Source organism: Schistosoma mansoni, chromosome 2, assembly GCF_000237925.1.
Source record: "Schistosoma mansoni strain Puerto Rico chromosome 2, complete genome".
NCBI classification, from domain to species: domain Eukaryota; kingdom Metazoa; phylum Platyhelminthes; class Trematoda; order Strigeidida; family Schistosomatidae; genus Schistosoma; species Schistosoma mansoni.
In genome coordinates, this window is record NC_031496.1 from 18,635,717 (window position 1) to 18,651,936 (window position 16,220).

Here is a 16,220-nt window from a genome sequence, read left to right on the forward strand (position 1 = left end):
AATAAGTTTGGAAGACAATGTACCTTCTTAGTATAAATTCCAAGTTGCTAAAACTATGCTAGCTTTAGGTCTAGTGCTTTATGCAACGAAGACAAATTAGTTAATATGGTAATGAACTACCACTACTAAACATTGGTAAAATACGCGTCAAACTTAAATTGTTATTGACTATTTAGAATATCATTTTCAATTACGTTAGTGGACTTATAGTGATAAACATTTAGAGGTTGTAAGTAGAATATATCACACCATATCAATTGAGTTGAAATTTTAATAGTGTAAGCTTTATTGTCGAACTAGTAGCTTTGACAGTTAAATGACCGAAAACAAGATGTATTCACTTTTTATTTTGGCTCGAAACATTTAAGTCATGTTATCCTATTGCTTTTCACGTTTGATTGCATATCTTTTTCTTGTTTCTCTTGTTGTGTTGACAAAAAGATATGGTAGTCTTAATCAACAATCTAATTAAATAGATGTTTCATTATCTATTCATTTACTAGAATATCCAATCGTAGATAGGATCAGGTAGCAAGGAAAAACATGATATTCATTTTATTTCATTCATGTACTGTCTTATATACAAGTTAATGTAATTAAATAGGTTAGAAATAACCATCTGTTTCTTCTGCAGTTTGACTGATATACATTAGAATACTGATTTAAGATCATCTGTTCTGCATCATAGAGACAGAATACTTTAGGATATTGTAAAGGTAAGCAGTTTCCAGCATACATCGTATAAGAAGCTTCTAAGCCAAATGAATTGCTTTGCTCAACTGAGAATACAACCGAATCGCTTTGACATATAAATCAGTTTTTACGACTTATTATATTTTAAAAAATATTCGTGGAAAGCATGCGGTGGCAGGGACAAGATTATTTAAAAAGAGTGACTAGCCAAGCTAAATATAGTGTTTATCGCATTAAACAAAACACTCAATTCAACAATAACAATATAAAAATTGTTAGTAAATTCCATTAGCATTGCACTTACAAAAATGTAAAAATGGTAATGACATCTAATTAAAGTGCATCTTTGATAATAAAGTCATAAAAATGCTGATATTTTCACAGCCACCAAACAACGTTTTCATGTATTATTTGTTCCGGTAAAGCTATTTTCAACTCAGTTTAGTTTCCACTCTACATGTTAGTAAGATGTTTAAGCTGTACCAACCAAATGAAAATAGTATTGATTGTAGTCAAAGATTTTCAATGGCCTAAGAAATACCGGTTGGAAAAGCTGTGTGACTAAAAACAATCTTAAGTGTATTCTTTGAACGAAAGCTAAATTAAGTACCTAATTCATGTTCAGAACTTTTGAGTCAGTAATCTAAAGCTTTTACCGATTACTAACAAGTATATCAATTAACTGAATGTAGATAAAGATACGGTAAATGATGTGTGAATTATGATCCGTATTCTTGTGATAAGACAGTTTTGTTGTGAAATCTACCAGCCTGTCACAAATTAATGGATTTATTCAGTCATTTTTAGATAGATCTTCAATCATGAGACTATATTGATTCAGTATCTTTTACGAGTCATAGGATAATAAATAACTGCAATTTCTTAATCTGGAATATTTCCGGGAACCCATGAAATATGAAGACAATAACTGTTGGTTTACAACTTGATAATTTATCGATAAAATAAGAAATTACACCCGTGCTTTCTCTGACTTGAATTCGATATAAATAGGATAACAAAACTAAGATTAAATGGACTCCTACTGGTAATTTATTTCTAATACTGTCTCAGCAAATATTGATACATAGTTGCAATATATTCCAGTCACATCGATTGTTATTATTTCTGAAGTGTTATAAAGTTAAAGCATTGTTAACAAACCTAGTAGTCAGAGCACACAAAGCCCCAGTAGAAATAATGTATTTTGCCCATTGTAAGCCATGACGACTAAATGCAAGTGGTAAAGCAGCAACAGAAGAGATAGCATAGTATGGTACCATTAATGTAAGTGTAACAGATATAAGACCATATGCCAAGAAACATATTAGCAGGCATCCGATAATACTTATGGGAATCGCTGTTTGTGGATTACGCACTTCCTCACCTTAGAAATAATAAAATAGAAAGTTGAAAAAAAGTAAATGAACCTTTATGTACAGTTTGTGATTAAGAGAAACTAGAAAAAATAATTTGTCACTATTTACCTAAATAAATTCAGAGCAGCATGCCCAGAACTTAATATGTGACTGTAAGTTTTAAATGACTTATTTCTGGAGTTCCTTTTTATGCTGTTGACAAAATATTGTTCAAGTATCAAAAATAACAACATGTAGATGATTGTATAGAAGAAGATATTTGAGAACAAAAAGAGATCAATTTAAAAAAAAACAATAAGTCACAATGAAACCTAAAAATCATCTAAATAGGATGGCAGTTTTTTATCAGTATCTTTATCAAAAATACCTAAGCTTTTAGAATGTGAGACGTTAGGTTCGAGTCTCAGTCAAATTATCGTCAATTAGTAAAGTATATATTACGCTTACTGATCAAAAATAAATAAGACAAAACACGAATGTCCATACTGTAAAACTGAACAGATAATCCAGTTTGATCACGTGATTTAAAGTTATATATTTTCAAAAAAGTTAATATAAGCAGATAATGAACTGGTAAATGTTCATCTTGTTATCCTAATTAGTCTGATAACATCAAAAAGTTCTGGTTGAACTTCCGATTTTCTGTTCCTATTAGACTTATCTTTGCCAGTAACTATGTATGTCGTTAAGGTGCTAATTTTTTTTTAAATTGTGGACCAATGATTACCTAAATATGATTGATATTTTGCTATTCATTTCGGATAACTTATTCTGGTAGATCAAGCTTTTTTAAGTTTTACTTTTTATCACTAGACTTTGATCTCTTGAATTTGCTAAAGCTCATAACTACCAAACCCTTTTAATTTGACAGCCAAATGTAATTGTAACTTTTATCCAATTATTTTAAGATCAATGTCACCTGTGAATTAAAATTTATCATGCACGATTATAGTAGTAAGATGAACATTCGACTAAACAGAATCTAGATTTTTTCCTTTTGATCAATCTTCATATTTGGACATTTGCTTAACAGGATTTCTCATATGAGTTCATAAAAGAGACTAATTTATATAATCAGAGATATAGACATTCCATATTCACTTTTAAAGGAATGAGAACTTCATGTGGTATGTAAAATAACACTACAAAGTGAACTTACAACAAAATCCATAAATGAATCCATTAATTCTTTCATTTTACATAAATATTAGTCAAAGACATGAACAATAATTAAAGTAACTACCTGTTGTAGCAATAATATCGAATCCGACAAATGCAAAAAAACACGTTCCGGCCCCAGAAAGTACGCCATTCAAACCAAAAGGAAAAAATCCACCATTTCCTAAATTCGCATGTTTTGCAGTATTATTGTCCAGAACCTGACGATCGAAAAATACGTTTGATTAATTTGAACAATAACTTCGGAAATATGACCGTCAAATTTTCAAGCAAATATATTGTTTTTATTCCTTTTAGCTTGTACATTTAACAGATGCTTATTAATCCAGAAACAGTAAGGGTTTACAACTGGTCATTAGTTAAGGAGTCTAGAAAGTATATTACTGACGTGATAGACAACTGAGTGACTTTAAGATCCCATATCACGAAGTTGATTAAATTTCGGACTACATTAATATCATTGTTTAGTTTGAGAATGCCATTCCGGGCTAATATAATAACCTGAAGGCCAAACTAATTATCTCTCAATATTTAAACTAAATTTATATATTCCCTATGATTATTGAACTTTAGTTTTGGACTTTTACGACTTACTGCAAACAAATTTTTTTTTCAATTTTCTTATTCAAAGGAAGTTCTCCAGTAATAAATCGTAGTTTTCACTTAAAACAAAAAATAGTGAATGTTGCTTTCAATATTCTGGTCTTCAAACTATAGTTATTTCAATACTGTTAAAATTCAAAGTAACTGGAAGTCTCTAATGAGATATTAAGCCATGGTTGACTCTATTTAGTTTATTTGAGAGTATTTTATTAAAATGGTTTACAGTATCATATCCATTTTAAATGACACATTGTTTACTGAAATAGTGTTTATTTCAGCTTTCTGATTCAGTATAAAAAATTCTTTTACGTATAAAAGCTATTGGTAATACATTTAACAGTAGTAATCCGTCCACAGAGAAGAGTAATCTAGCTCCTGCTGAAAGAATCTTCATGGAAATATTTCTTGTGATTTTAGTGAATAGCGCTGTGATTACATTTTTACTTTTGAGGTTTCTCAACAAATTGAGTAATCCTCCTGTTCACTTAATATTGAATCAATCGATTATAAACGATAAATAACAAAAGAAAACAAAAAAAACAATTGAACTAACATTAAATGTTTCGTAATTTATTAATGTACATATCTAAAGAGAAAATATGTACTCAGTAGTGATATTAGATGGTTAGTGTAACACAATAGTCAGGTATTGGTTCATATACACGGCTTTAAGTCGCACTGAATGCGAAGACGAATGAAACTAAACTTGTAATTTCATCAAAAGAGGTGCGACAGACTTCATCCATGATACGAATGGTTGAAAATTTGGTAATCATACAATTCGGAAGTAAGCATTAAGCAAAACGTTGTTAGTAAATAACTGTATCTTAACTGGTATTCAAACACATCAAACATCTGTCTACAATCAATAGTCTTAGGATATTAACGTTAAACAATCTGAAGATTTTGAATAGACTCTCAGAATTACCTAAGTATCAGGACATTTAATGACCCCAGCGGTTTTCCATTTCATCTTAAGCTTAGATATATATATATTTTTAGGGATTACTATGAGCATTGTATTCCGTCAATTATACAATAAAACGAATATTCACATTGCTAACTGACAACTTTGGTTAACATGAAATAATGATAATGATGAAAGTGGAATATAACGAATAACCAGTACTGAGTTACTTCCTGTTTTTTACGCAATAATTATTTCAAATAGTTAATAAAAACATAGAGTATGAATAAATTCAATCAAGGAAATATATTTTTCCGCTAATTCAAAGAAACACACTTACATTCTCTGGAATAACTTTCCAGTTATCAATATTTGCATAGATCAACCCAGTTACAATTACAAATATGATGACACACAAGTTGACTATTGTGAACACATTGTTAATTATTGCGGATTCTCGTACACCGATACTTAAAAGAACTGAAATAAATACATCAAATGAAAAGTGGTAGACAGAAGACAGTTTTTTGTTAGGTGAAATAAAATTGTAGAAAAATTGGTGAGACAATAAATTATAGACGAACCAATCAGATTTAGGATAACAGGTCATGGATTTTAGAGTGGAATCCATTCATACATTTGGCTAAATAGCGTTTTGGCAATTTAGCTGATGACAGTTCGTGATGAAAACCTTAACTGTAAATCATAGTCGTTATTGTTCGCACATGTTTACGAACTTCATTTAGCCCTAGTAAGTAGGTGGACATTCTCAACGTCACTTTGGCGTTGCTCAAAGGTCATCCATAAATTATAGTCTCACCGAAAAGTCTTCTGGGATACTTTCTCAGTTACAAAAGTAGTAGTAGTGTAGTGAACAGAACACTGGTTGGGGACAATCGAATGTATTCAAGCAAAAATTACAGACTATCTCACTAAATTCTGATAACCAAACAATGAACAGTCAATTTGCAAATTAACAACCAATTGTTTCAATCTTCATTGTTTCTTCTCTAATTCCGTTGCTCATGCATTTTCCAAACGATCGCGCTTCATTTCAGTTCTTTCCTCATCGGTCTTCTGCCAAAATACATTCTATGTCTGACCCACACCATATACTACTTATATAGATATAAGTAGACCACACCACAGTAGTAGTAGTAGTAGTAGTAGTAATCTAGATATCGGTTGAGAGCAGAAATCTAAAAGTTGTTCCAAAATTCATGGAAGAGTCCCCAGTTACTCAACAAGGTACTAGGCTCACTATTCGCGGCGAAACCCCCAAAATATTTTCCTGTTGGATACGAATGACCAGTTAAATAATAAACTATTAGTTTCGAAATCCTGAGATCTTAAACGTAAAACTTGTAAAATATATGACTGAAAATAGGATTGCAATTCAAATACTTTAATTGCATTCCTACACATCAATGTTAAAATCCAATCAACGAATATATATATGGATTAAACTTCACCCCGTTGCATAGGCCAGTAGCTATCAGGACTTTATGGATAATTGGATAACGCGATAGTGTCTGGAACGAATGGTGGTGGGTTCGAGTCTTGAATAGGTAGATCCAGCTAACGAATCTCGAATAAGACAAAACGCTCTTTCTGAATTTTACTACTAGCCACCATCTACCTTTGCTTATAATTCTTGCAATTTAACGAAAATATCAAAGCGATCCCTACAGGATGCACATATCTCAAAAGAGACTGACCAATTAGAGTCCTCAACATCGACGGGAGTATTCAAACAACCAATACAAATGAATTAGGATTGTATGAACTTTGATTTTTAAGGAGAATCGTTTTGAAAACTGCTAACTTGATTCGTTTAGATTGATAAGAAAGAATTTCCATTTATCGGTAGTGAAGAACAGTGTCAAGTTAAACTTTTAATTCATTAGGTGAAAGTTGGTGCTATAGTTAGACTTGTTTCACTCAAACAACTAGTGGAATCTACTAAATGGAAGATCCAAGTTCACCGTTAACCGTAATCAGATGTCATATTTTGATATCGCTCCTCATAAGTATAACTGAACAATCAAAATTATGACAATCATAAAGCAAACGTTCTTACTTGTCATTAAAATAATTAATCCAACAGCAAGTGGATCTACATATTCAGCTAAACCAGGAAGATTTAATGCCAAATGCTTTTTAAAAAATTCTTCTATTTGGCCGTTGAGTATACCATCGAAATTGGAGCTCCAAGCTCGTGCAACACTTGCGATGCCTAAAGTAAGAAAATTAATATTTCAAATTTAGATGAGTTTATATATATATAGTTTTCAATTCACTTTTTTGTGTAGTAACTGATTATCATAATAACTAATAATATTAAAGATAAAAAAATATCTAAACTATCAGTTTCCCCTCATATTTCTTACAATACTTTAGGAGTTGCGAGTTATTCTCCAAACCTATTCATATTACAAGAATTACGCAAGTAGTTAGTGAAAGTTCATTCAACCTGGATTTAGTAAAATGTTGTGCAGAATCTCTTGAAACTAATATGTTTACTTAAGTTTGCATTATTGTTCAACTTTCTAGGTGACAACTGTTTTCGCATATCTTCGTTTGGTTGAATTATGGTACCACTTAACATCTGATTCATGCAAAACAAATATATCTACGATGTCCCGTGTCACGAGAGCATGTTATCATACAAAAATTGTAGTCATTATAGAACACTGACTTGAAAAACAGGCGTAACTCATGTGCTCTAATTCCTCAGGCATTAAGTACATCAATATTTATGAAGGTTTCGGTTTTATACACATAACCCTAATTGATGGAATCCTGCTCACGTTAAGTACTTGTTGATACGTCCTAACTACCCACTTGATGTCTCGGAGATCAGAAGAAATAGCTGTTAGGGCTCAAAACCGTTTGGAATAATGTACCTGACATAAAATATTTCGATTTCCACATAAATTACTACAAACCTATAATACACAGTAACAATTTTTCAATTACATGTTTAGTATTGATTTCAAATTTTTGTTACTAATTCCATTATTCTTCACCTCTCCTATCTCTTTAGATTACTGTATCATACTACTTTACATCAAATTTCTGTTTTCGGAGCAAAGAAAAATAATATTTGAAAATTATCCACGGTGATCTCACAAGTTACTATGTGAACATACCGATTACATATTCTAGTATCAGATTCCAACCAATTGTAAACGCCATTATTTCTCCAACAGCAATGTAGCTATATACATAAGCTGATCCACTTTGTGGTACACGGGCTCCAAACTCGGCGTAACATAATCCTTAGCAAAAAGAGAAGAATATTCGACTAATATTTCGTCAGACGTAAGCTACTTTACTCAAGAAAGTTGGAAACTTTGATGCATAAAAGGGCCTTTCATCATTAAAATTTTGTTTGAGTGTAACTTTCACAACGTATATTCTGTCAGAAGCGGTATTTTCAGGAATCTGTTTAACTTCCATTTTAGTAATAAAAAAATCTAAATGAATTTTTCAATATAAACACTTATGTCCATTATCCTGTTTATATAAAGACACAATACTTCATTTGATAAACTTATGACGTAAATTGGATTTTCAGACAATTAAAAAAGAGTGAAAATATTACAAGATATGGTACGATACAAACCTTGAATGAAATGCTTAATAAGTAAATAATTAAACAGACACTGCATTTCATGATTATGGAGCGCAGTCTGATCACTAGGTTTTGTGTATTGCATTCTGCAGTCATATAGTACATTTCCCGCTAGTCAACATTGATATTACACACACCAGATGGCTGAAGAGAACGTCGGGGTTAGTGGTTCTGTTTTTGACCGTTATGCTGGAAAACTGGAGTTTGAAATTTAGCCGGAGGTTAAGTTTCTCTTAATTTCGACTTTGAAGAATCTACACTGAGAATCAACTAAACCTCATCAACTCTATTTACATCTTTTTCTATTTATGCTACCGGACAAAACAAGCATTTAAAAATTATCAGTCTTCAACGATTATATCATGATGATACAAATATCATGAAAAGTTAGGTTCATCAGTCGTACAACTGCTCGATAGTCCGTGGATTGTATTTTCATAACTATGATGGTTTAGCATGAGTCATATTTTCACTTTATTTGTTTATTACGCGTAAATGTTTCACAAGGATAGAGGAAAGTTGCTGTCACCCTTGAGTTGTAAGCCCTAACTTTCACAACCAGACTAATTTCACAGCAGCGTCAAAGATACAGATAAGCTTCTCTGACTCCCACTGTACATATATCAATTTTGAAGGGCACGTGAACATCAGCACCCACACAATCATTAATGTGCATGAACTTTTCGACTACTTCTAGCGAGTCACCACAAAGAGCACCGGTACAGGACCCTTGCAATCATTTAAAAGTTTTTTTGCATTTAAAAGGTGAAAAGTACATACGATACCGATGGACGATAGTTGTCAACAAGTTAAGTGCGGACTGCGCAGCTTGAGTGTCATGGCATAGTAAGACAGTATCATCAGAATGCATGAGATCAAAAAGTCTTTCTACAGGTTCAAAATCTACACTGCCACTATGTACTTTAATCATAGCTGTATTTTCAATGTTATCGATGTCAAATTTAAAGTAGAACTCCTAAACCTTCCCAAATTATTCGCTCATTTCTCTGATCAGAAGCCCACCAATATTCTTAAAATAGTCAATGGGTGACTCGTCTGGGCCTGGCGAGTTGTGACACCTAAGAAGATGGCGTTTCTAGCAGACCTCAACTTCGTTAGGTGGATCAATCGTCATCTTCCATGGAGGGATGGATAGTTTCATTGGGACTGAAGACGGGACAAACCAGGTGGAGTATTTCTAAAAAAAACTCGCCGTCTAGGACGTCATAAAATGTTGTTGATTGGGGTTCCATCAGCTTCACAGATTTTTCCATCTATATTATAGTTCTTCTTGCCAGTATCTTGTAAAAATTAAAATAATCTTCAGTAGCTCTCAGATGTAGCTGCTGTTTCTGGACCATTAGAGTATTTAGATTTCGACGTTCCTCGATTCGCGAGATTAAGCCGTAGTTTTATCAGATCCAAACAACGATCTTGAAAAAATGATAATTTATGTTCATTTTGAAGGTATTTTGATGACATTTCATAATATCTAAGTACAAAATCAAAACTTGCAGTCAAAGCATTTACTGAAGAAGAAAAAATTGAAACCCAACACCTGGCACTTAATATTCTAAAACAGCTTCAATGTCGTGCTGGCGAAATGTTGATAAGCTGAATATTAGATCTAAAAAAAGGACAAACATGCTTACAAATTTTATCGAAACTCATTATTAAATGTTGTTCAACTTTGATCCATACAAAGAACGTTCATATTAATAGGCGTTTTCACGAAGATTATTAATTGTGTATAAGCCCCAAATAAAAGTCAAGGAAGATGAGGAATGTGTTTATTTTAAGGAAAACCTCCGACAAGCACTGTTGCTAATGGTATTTAGCTTCATTTCTAGACCAAGCAGTTCTAAAGTTGAATTTCGTTTTACACAGAATCGTTTACTTTAAAATACTTATAAAGTCATGTTATCAGTAACAGACTGCTTTCCTAATGAAAAAAACAACTAATGTTTATCTGAGCAGAAACCACTTCATTATATTATAAGATGTCCTATAATCAACTACTCGGTGGTTTTTCAAAACTCAAGAAAGTTGTATAGTTTTCGGCAGTCGTACTGTGAACTACAGGCATCATATTCAGTATTTTAACTAGATTTTCATGGTTTAGTCACACACAATATACTTTCCAAAGTTAATTTTACAAAATATGACTGATTTTAATCCAGAATAATTACTCATAACGAACGATGTAAAGGACATTTTAAACAGTACTGCTCATGAAGATTGGTTTTAACCAGTACCTCAGAAGGTTAACCAGGGATAACTCTTTTTCATCAAGGGATCACAGTGAATGACAAAATGATGAACACGTTGCTATTACTAGAGCTTTCACCCTCTTCTGTATCATATTTGATAGTGCAAAAAGAACATTGTGAAGCAAATAGATTTATGGTGATCCACTAGTTACATGCAGCATGATATAAAGTATTTTTTCATAGGAGTTTACTGTGCAATAGATATATATTTAAGGCAAATACAGAGATAATACTCGACATTTGCCGATATTATGAGTAGAAGGGGCATTCACTCTTTAATAGAATATGAAATATCTGCTAGGTAAATGCCCATATTATTTGGGAATCCACTTATAAAATGTTCCCATACCTAATAAATACTCCAGACATTAACATGTGCCCTATGAATAAGGGAAAATACAACGTGAGACATGTGATAATTATGCGATTTTTTAATAGCGTATCTTCATACAAAAATGTTGAGTGCATAATTTTTGGCACTACCGATGGCATAGTAGTTATTCTAAGTGGAAAACATCAAAGAAGTATTAGTCGGCACTTTATTATCATCTAGAGGGTAACAAATGTGATTTATTCACATTTTAAAAGCGAAAAGTACAGAAGATATTCATGTGCGGAACAAAAGCCTAGAAAATTAGGTTTGAACTTGAATCAAGTGTACTAAGTAATATTACTAAACTAAGTCATATCAGCTTGTAAGATAGTTTCACTGAGTTCTTATGGTTCTCATCAGCATAAAGTAAAACGTCATAAAACCGTGTGAATATAACATGTATTTTCTATAAAATTTAAGCTTATTTACAAGTCTCGCCTTTTTTATCATCATCTTACTACCAGCCCTTAGATAAAGCGGATAGCTTATCACCACGAACTGTTTGTCATTTTGACGACTTACTTTCACTGAAGATCTTAGCGGTTTTGCTCACAACAACATTACTATTGGAAAAATTCAAATTGGTGATTGTACTTTAAAAAGGGCAGACTAGAATACCATCACGTTTTGCAGTAGTTTCTTTATTATTAGGCATATTTAGGCTGGTAACTTACTTTATCGGTTAATTGCAAAAGATGACTATGAGTAATAATTTCAGTTATACATTATTAAGTTAGTATGACTGTAGTCTACTAAAAGCTGAATTGTTGTTTCGTTGGTTAGGTAACAGGAACACAGGATAACTACTGACAAATGCCAAATTTTCCGTTAAACAATCTATTTGAAGTTAAAGTTTTAACAATATAGTTTTATTCAACAAAGTCACTATAGGTTCAACTACAACAATACAGTTAAAGTGTTCCGAGTAGTCATAATCAGTGCTTGGTTTGCATTCATAACAAACTCTGTATTTTACTGTTGGTTAAACATCAGATAAAAAGCAAATAACCATTTGAAAGTTATGAACCTATTATGAAGTTAATTTAGCAAGACCAATTTCTCTTATCTGACATACCACAAATTTTTTTAGCAACTGTTTCTAAAGGTGTAAATTCTAAAAATATAAAACAGTTAAAACGTTTGTCAGATACTGTTTTTAATAGTTCTAAAGTATATGTATTACTCAGTGAACACTAGATTTTCCGTTTCATAGATAACTCACAATATAAACGATGAAAATGTCATTCCACATAATTCAGAATATCATTGTTTAACAATTCCTTGATTAGGGTGCTTAAAAATATAAGCTGGAGTAGGGGTGATTTAAAACAAATCTCTGAGTTCTGGAAAAAGTGATTATTAGTTTCGATAACATACATGCCTAATTCACTGAACAATGCTTGTATTACTTATCCGTGGTGAACAGGTTTTTTCGAAACAATGATATATAGTTCACTTAATTCCAACAAATAGCTTTCATAATGACTGAGAGAACAAATAACCTAGAGACTTTTATCTGGATTATACCCAAAATTTAAACTTATAAAATATGCTGCTATGAAGTCTCAAAATCTGTTATAATGAGACACCAAAGGCGAAACCCTATTCAACATTTTTTTAAAAGCAAGGGATGATAGTCAAAGATGAACATTCTAGTGCATATTTAGAAGGCAGTAAAAAGAAAGAATAACATGACCATGAGTGTTCATCAATTGCGGAGTAAATTACCTGATAGAACAGAAGCTACTGCTGCGATTAAGAACGATATTATAACACCAGGACCAGCTGTGAACTTAGCAACGTCGCCAACAAGAATATACACTCCAGCACCTAAAGTTGTGCCAACTCCTATGATATAGGCATGTTACAAAGACTAGACATAATACCTAGAGCAGTAAGATCAAATATAGTTAGACATCTTCGCAACTCTTCCTTTGACAACTCGCTTTTGCAGATCACCTTTTTCCTGTTGAGGCTTATAAAAAAGTCTTTCGCTGTTCGGGAACATGAACTCATTGCAACCAATTAAAATTCCGCCGTATCCGTATTATAAACTAACGATGTGGAAGAACTATTTCAACACCTTTTCAAGTTAAGATGATTCAGCGAAATAACAACCTTTTATCACCAAGTGAAAAGTTCAACTGATGTCTTCTTTGATTAAAAAGGTACAAATTGATGAATGAGACCTCAAAATAGAAAGGAGTAAAGAATGAAAATTGTCTGACTCGAGAAGAAAAACTAGACATTTAAAGGCGAAATGACGAGTATTGGATTTAATTTTATCACTGTATTTCTGTAAGTTCATCAGTTTCGTCCATCAAATCAGAGACTTTCAGGCGATTAAATTGTCCTGATGGTAAGTACGAACACTGGTTTCTAAACACAAAGGCTTGATATATATTATATATATATATATATATATAATCATTTACCCCTGTTCCCCCTCGCAGATGAGCAGAGGCCTCCCACTAGCATTCTCTGGGTTAACTCTGTCCCCGGCAACCCTTTCCAGTTCTTCTCAGTTGCTATTCATCCTTTGCATGTCTGCTTCCCATTCCCGACACAGTGCGTTCTTTGGCCTTCCTATTTTTCGTTCCCCATCAGGATTCCAGGTAAGCGCTCGCCTCGTGACGCAGTTTTGTGATTTCTGTAATGTATGTTCTATCCACTTCCAACGTCTTTTCCTAATTTCCTCTTCAGATGGAAGTTGGTTTGTTCCTTCCCATAGTAGGCTGTTGCTGATGGTATCCGGCCAAAAGACATTCAGTATATTGAGTAGACAATTGTTTATAAATACTTGTCGTTTTTTTGATGATAGTTATAATACTTCTACACGTTTCAGCTTCCTACAATAGGACCGTCGTGACGTTCGTATTCAAGGTCTTGGCTTTGATATTGGTTGACAGTTGGTTTGAATTCATATGTTCTTCAAGTGTAGGAATGAGGCACTTCCTTTGCCAATCCTCGTCTTTACGTCTGCATCAGATTCTCCACGTTCATCGACGATGCTACCCAGATAACTGAAACTTTACACCTCTTCAAGGGTTTCTCCATCAAGTGTGAATGTGTGGGTGTTCTCTGTGTTGAGTTCGAGGATCTTGCTTTTTCCTTTGCGTATCTGAGGCCTACTGCTGCAGTGGCTGCTGCTACACTAATTGTTTTCACCTGCATTTGTTCGTGTATATGGGGTAGAACGGCCAGGTCATCTTCAAAGTCCAAATCATCTAGTTGCATACAGGCTGTCCGTTGTATTCTGTGCTTTCCCTCAGAGGTCGAGGTCTTCATCATCCAGTCATCGACCAGAAGAAAGAGAAAAGGAGATAGTAAGCATCCTTGTCTAATTCCGGTCTTTGCTTGGAACGCGTCTGTCAGCTGTCTTTCACGAACCCCTTTGCAGTGTAGTCCGTCGTATGAGTCCCGTATGATGTTGACGATCTTCTAAGGTAAACCATAGTGTCGAAGAAGTTTGCATAATGTTCTCCTATCCACTTTGTTAAATGCTTTCTCACAGTCAAGGAAGTTTATGTATGGTGGTAAGTTTCGTCTAATTGATTGTTCAACGATGATCCGTAGTTTAATAATTTGCTCTGCGCATGAACGATCCTTACTGAATCTGGTTTCTTAACCTCGGAACTGGATGTCTGCTGAATCTTTCATCCAGTTCAGCAAAACTCTAATGAAAAACTTTCCTGGTACTGACAACAGTGTGAAGCCTTTGTAGTTCCCATACTTACTTGGATATACTTTCTTTGGTATATTGATGCGGTGTCCTTCTTTCTAGTCCGTCTGCATTTCCTCCTCCCAAGTCTTCTTCAATAGCAGGTGACGCATATTTGCAGTTTCTTCCATGTCTGACTTTCGTGCTTCATCTGATATATTGTCCGATCCTGCTGCCTTCCCATTCTTGATTTGTCTGATGGCCATCTTGATTTCTTCGAACGATGTTCAGGTGACATCAATAGGAAAGGTCTGTAGGTGCTGCGACGATGTCCAGTAGGTTCATTGCAGCTGTCCTATTCAAACGTTCCTCAAAATGTTCTGACAATCTGTTCTGTTCTCAGATTCCGGTGATTGTCTCGCCTTCTTGTCCCTTGAACAGTCTCACTGATTTACTATATTTCCCTGCTGGTTTCTTCGTTGTATCATGTAGTTGTCTCATAATTCCTTCTCTTGCAGCTTTTTCCACTCTCTTTGCTTGCTCTTCCACACATTTCTGCCTGTCAGCTCTAATTCGCCTCTTCACTCGCTTGTTTGCTTCTGTGTATTCAGCTTGTCCCATGACTTTCTCCGTTCCTGTTTGGCTGTTGTTAACTGCTCTTTTCTTGTTCACACATTCTCAGATCTTGTTCAGGGTCTCGATAGAGATCTATCCCTTATGATGATGCTTCTTGCTGCCCAGAACCTCCTGACAAGTTGAAGTTAATGCTTATTCGATCCCTCTCGATTTGTCCTTCATAGTAGTTTCTTCTTTCAGTAAATCCTATAGAGCTTGGAACCTGTTGTTCAGAATATTTTTGAATTCTTTGAGTTTGTATGTGTCTCGTTGGAAGGCTGTATTGAGCCTCTATAATGGTGTTTCCCCATCTGTCCAGTGCTACTTCAGTTTCATCTTGGCCACAACCAGGTGGTGATATTTAGCTTTATCATATCCTCTCCTAGTTTTCACGTCTTCCACTGTTCTTTGAAATTTTTTATTGATACAAATATGATCCACCTGGTTCTCCGTGATTTCATCCGGTATGTTTGTGTGGGGATATTGTGCCGCCTATAACGAACTTGCTGAATGCGCATAGGTTTGCAAATCCCTCCCTATTTTCGTTTCTTTCTCTCAGTCAGTCCATGTCATCTCATGATATCTTCATATTCGAGGAGATAGAACGAGACGAGCACAAATGAACGTATTGTATTTGGAGTTCGATATCAGCGGGTAAACAGGTACAAAAGAACCATTAGTTCGTACAAACACCACATCTTTCCCGTCTGAGTGCTCGATCGCTACATATATGTATCTTGAACACAATTAAATCGCTGGTTTAATGGCTGTTTGAACTGTCATGCCTACTAGTCTAGAGTGTGCGCTGACGGTTGGATATGCGTCGTATCTGTTGTTTGCTGATTTTTACAGCTTAAAGTTTCGTTCAACTCGTGATTTTATTTCGGTTTATCAGGTTTTTGACAC

General features: G+C 33.9%; 1 protein-coding gene across 1 annotated transcript in view; it reads right to left on the reverse strand.

The window, feature by feature from the left end:
- The window catches only part of Smp_123010 (putative cationic amino acid transporter), a gene marked incomplete at both ends in the record, with an annotated part of 30,061 nt that extends 17,007 nt beyond the window's left edge, over positions 1-13,054 (reverse strand). The window contains 7 exons of the mRNA XM_018795966.1: positions 1,855-2,077; positions 3,313-3,448; positions 5,099-5,238; positions 6,839-6,994; positions 7,911-8,039; positions 12,767-12,886; positions 12,925-13,054. Coding sequence (XP_018650225.1) covers positions 1,855-2,077; positions 3,313-3,448; positions 5,099-5,238; positions 6,839-6,994; positions 7,911-8,039; positions 12,767-12,886; positions 12,925-13,054 — 1,034 coding nt within the window. The remainder of the gene's footprint in view (positions 1-1,854; positions 2,078-3,312; positions 3,449-5,098; positions 5,239-6,838; positions 6,995-7,910; positions 8,040-12,766; positions 12,887-12,924) is intronic.
- Positions 13,055-16,220: the final 3,166 nt, after the last annotated feature.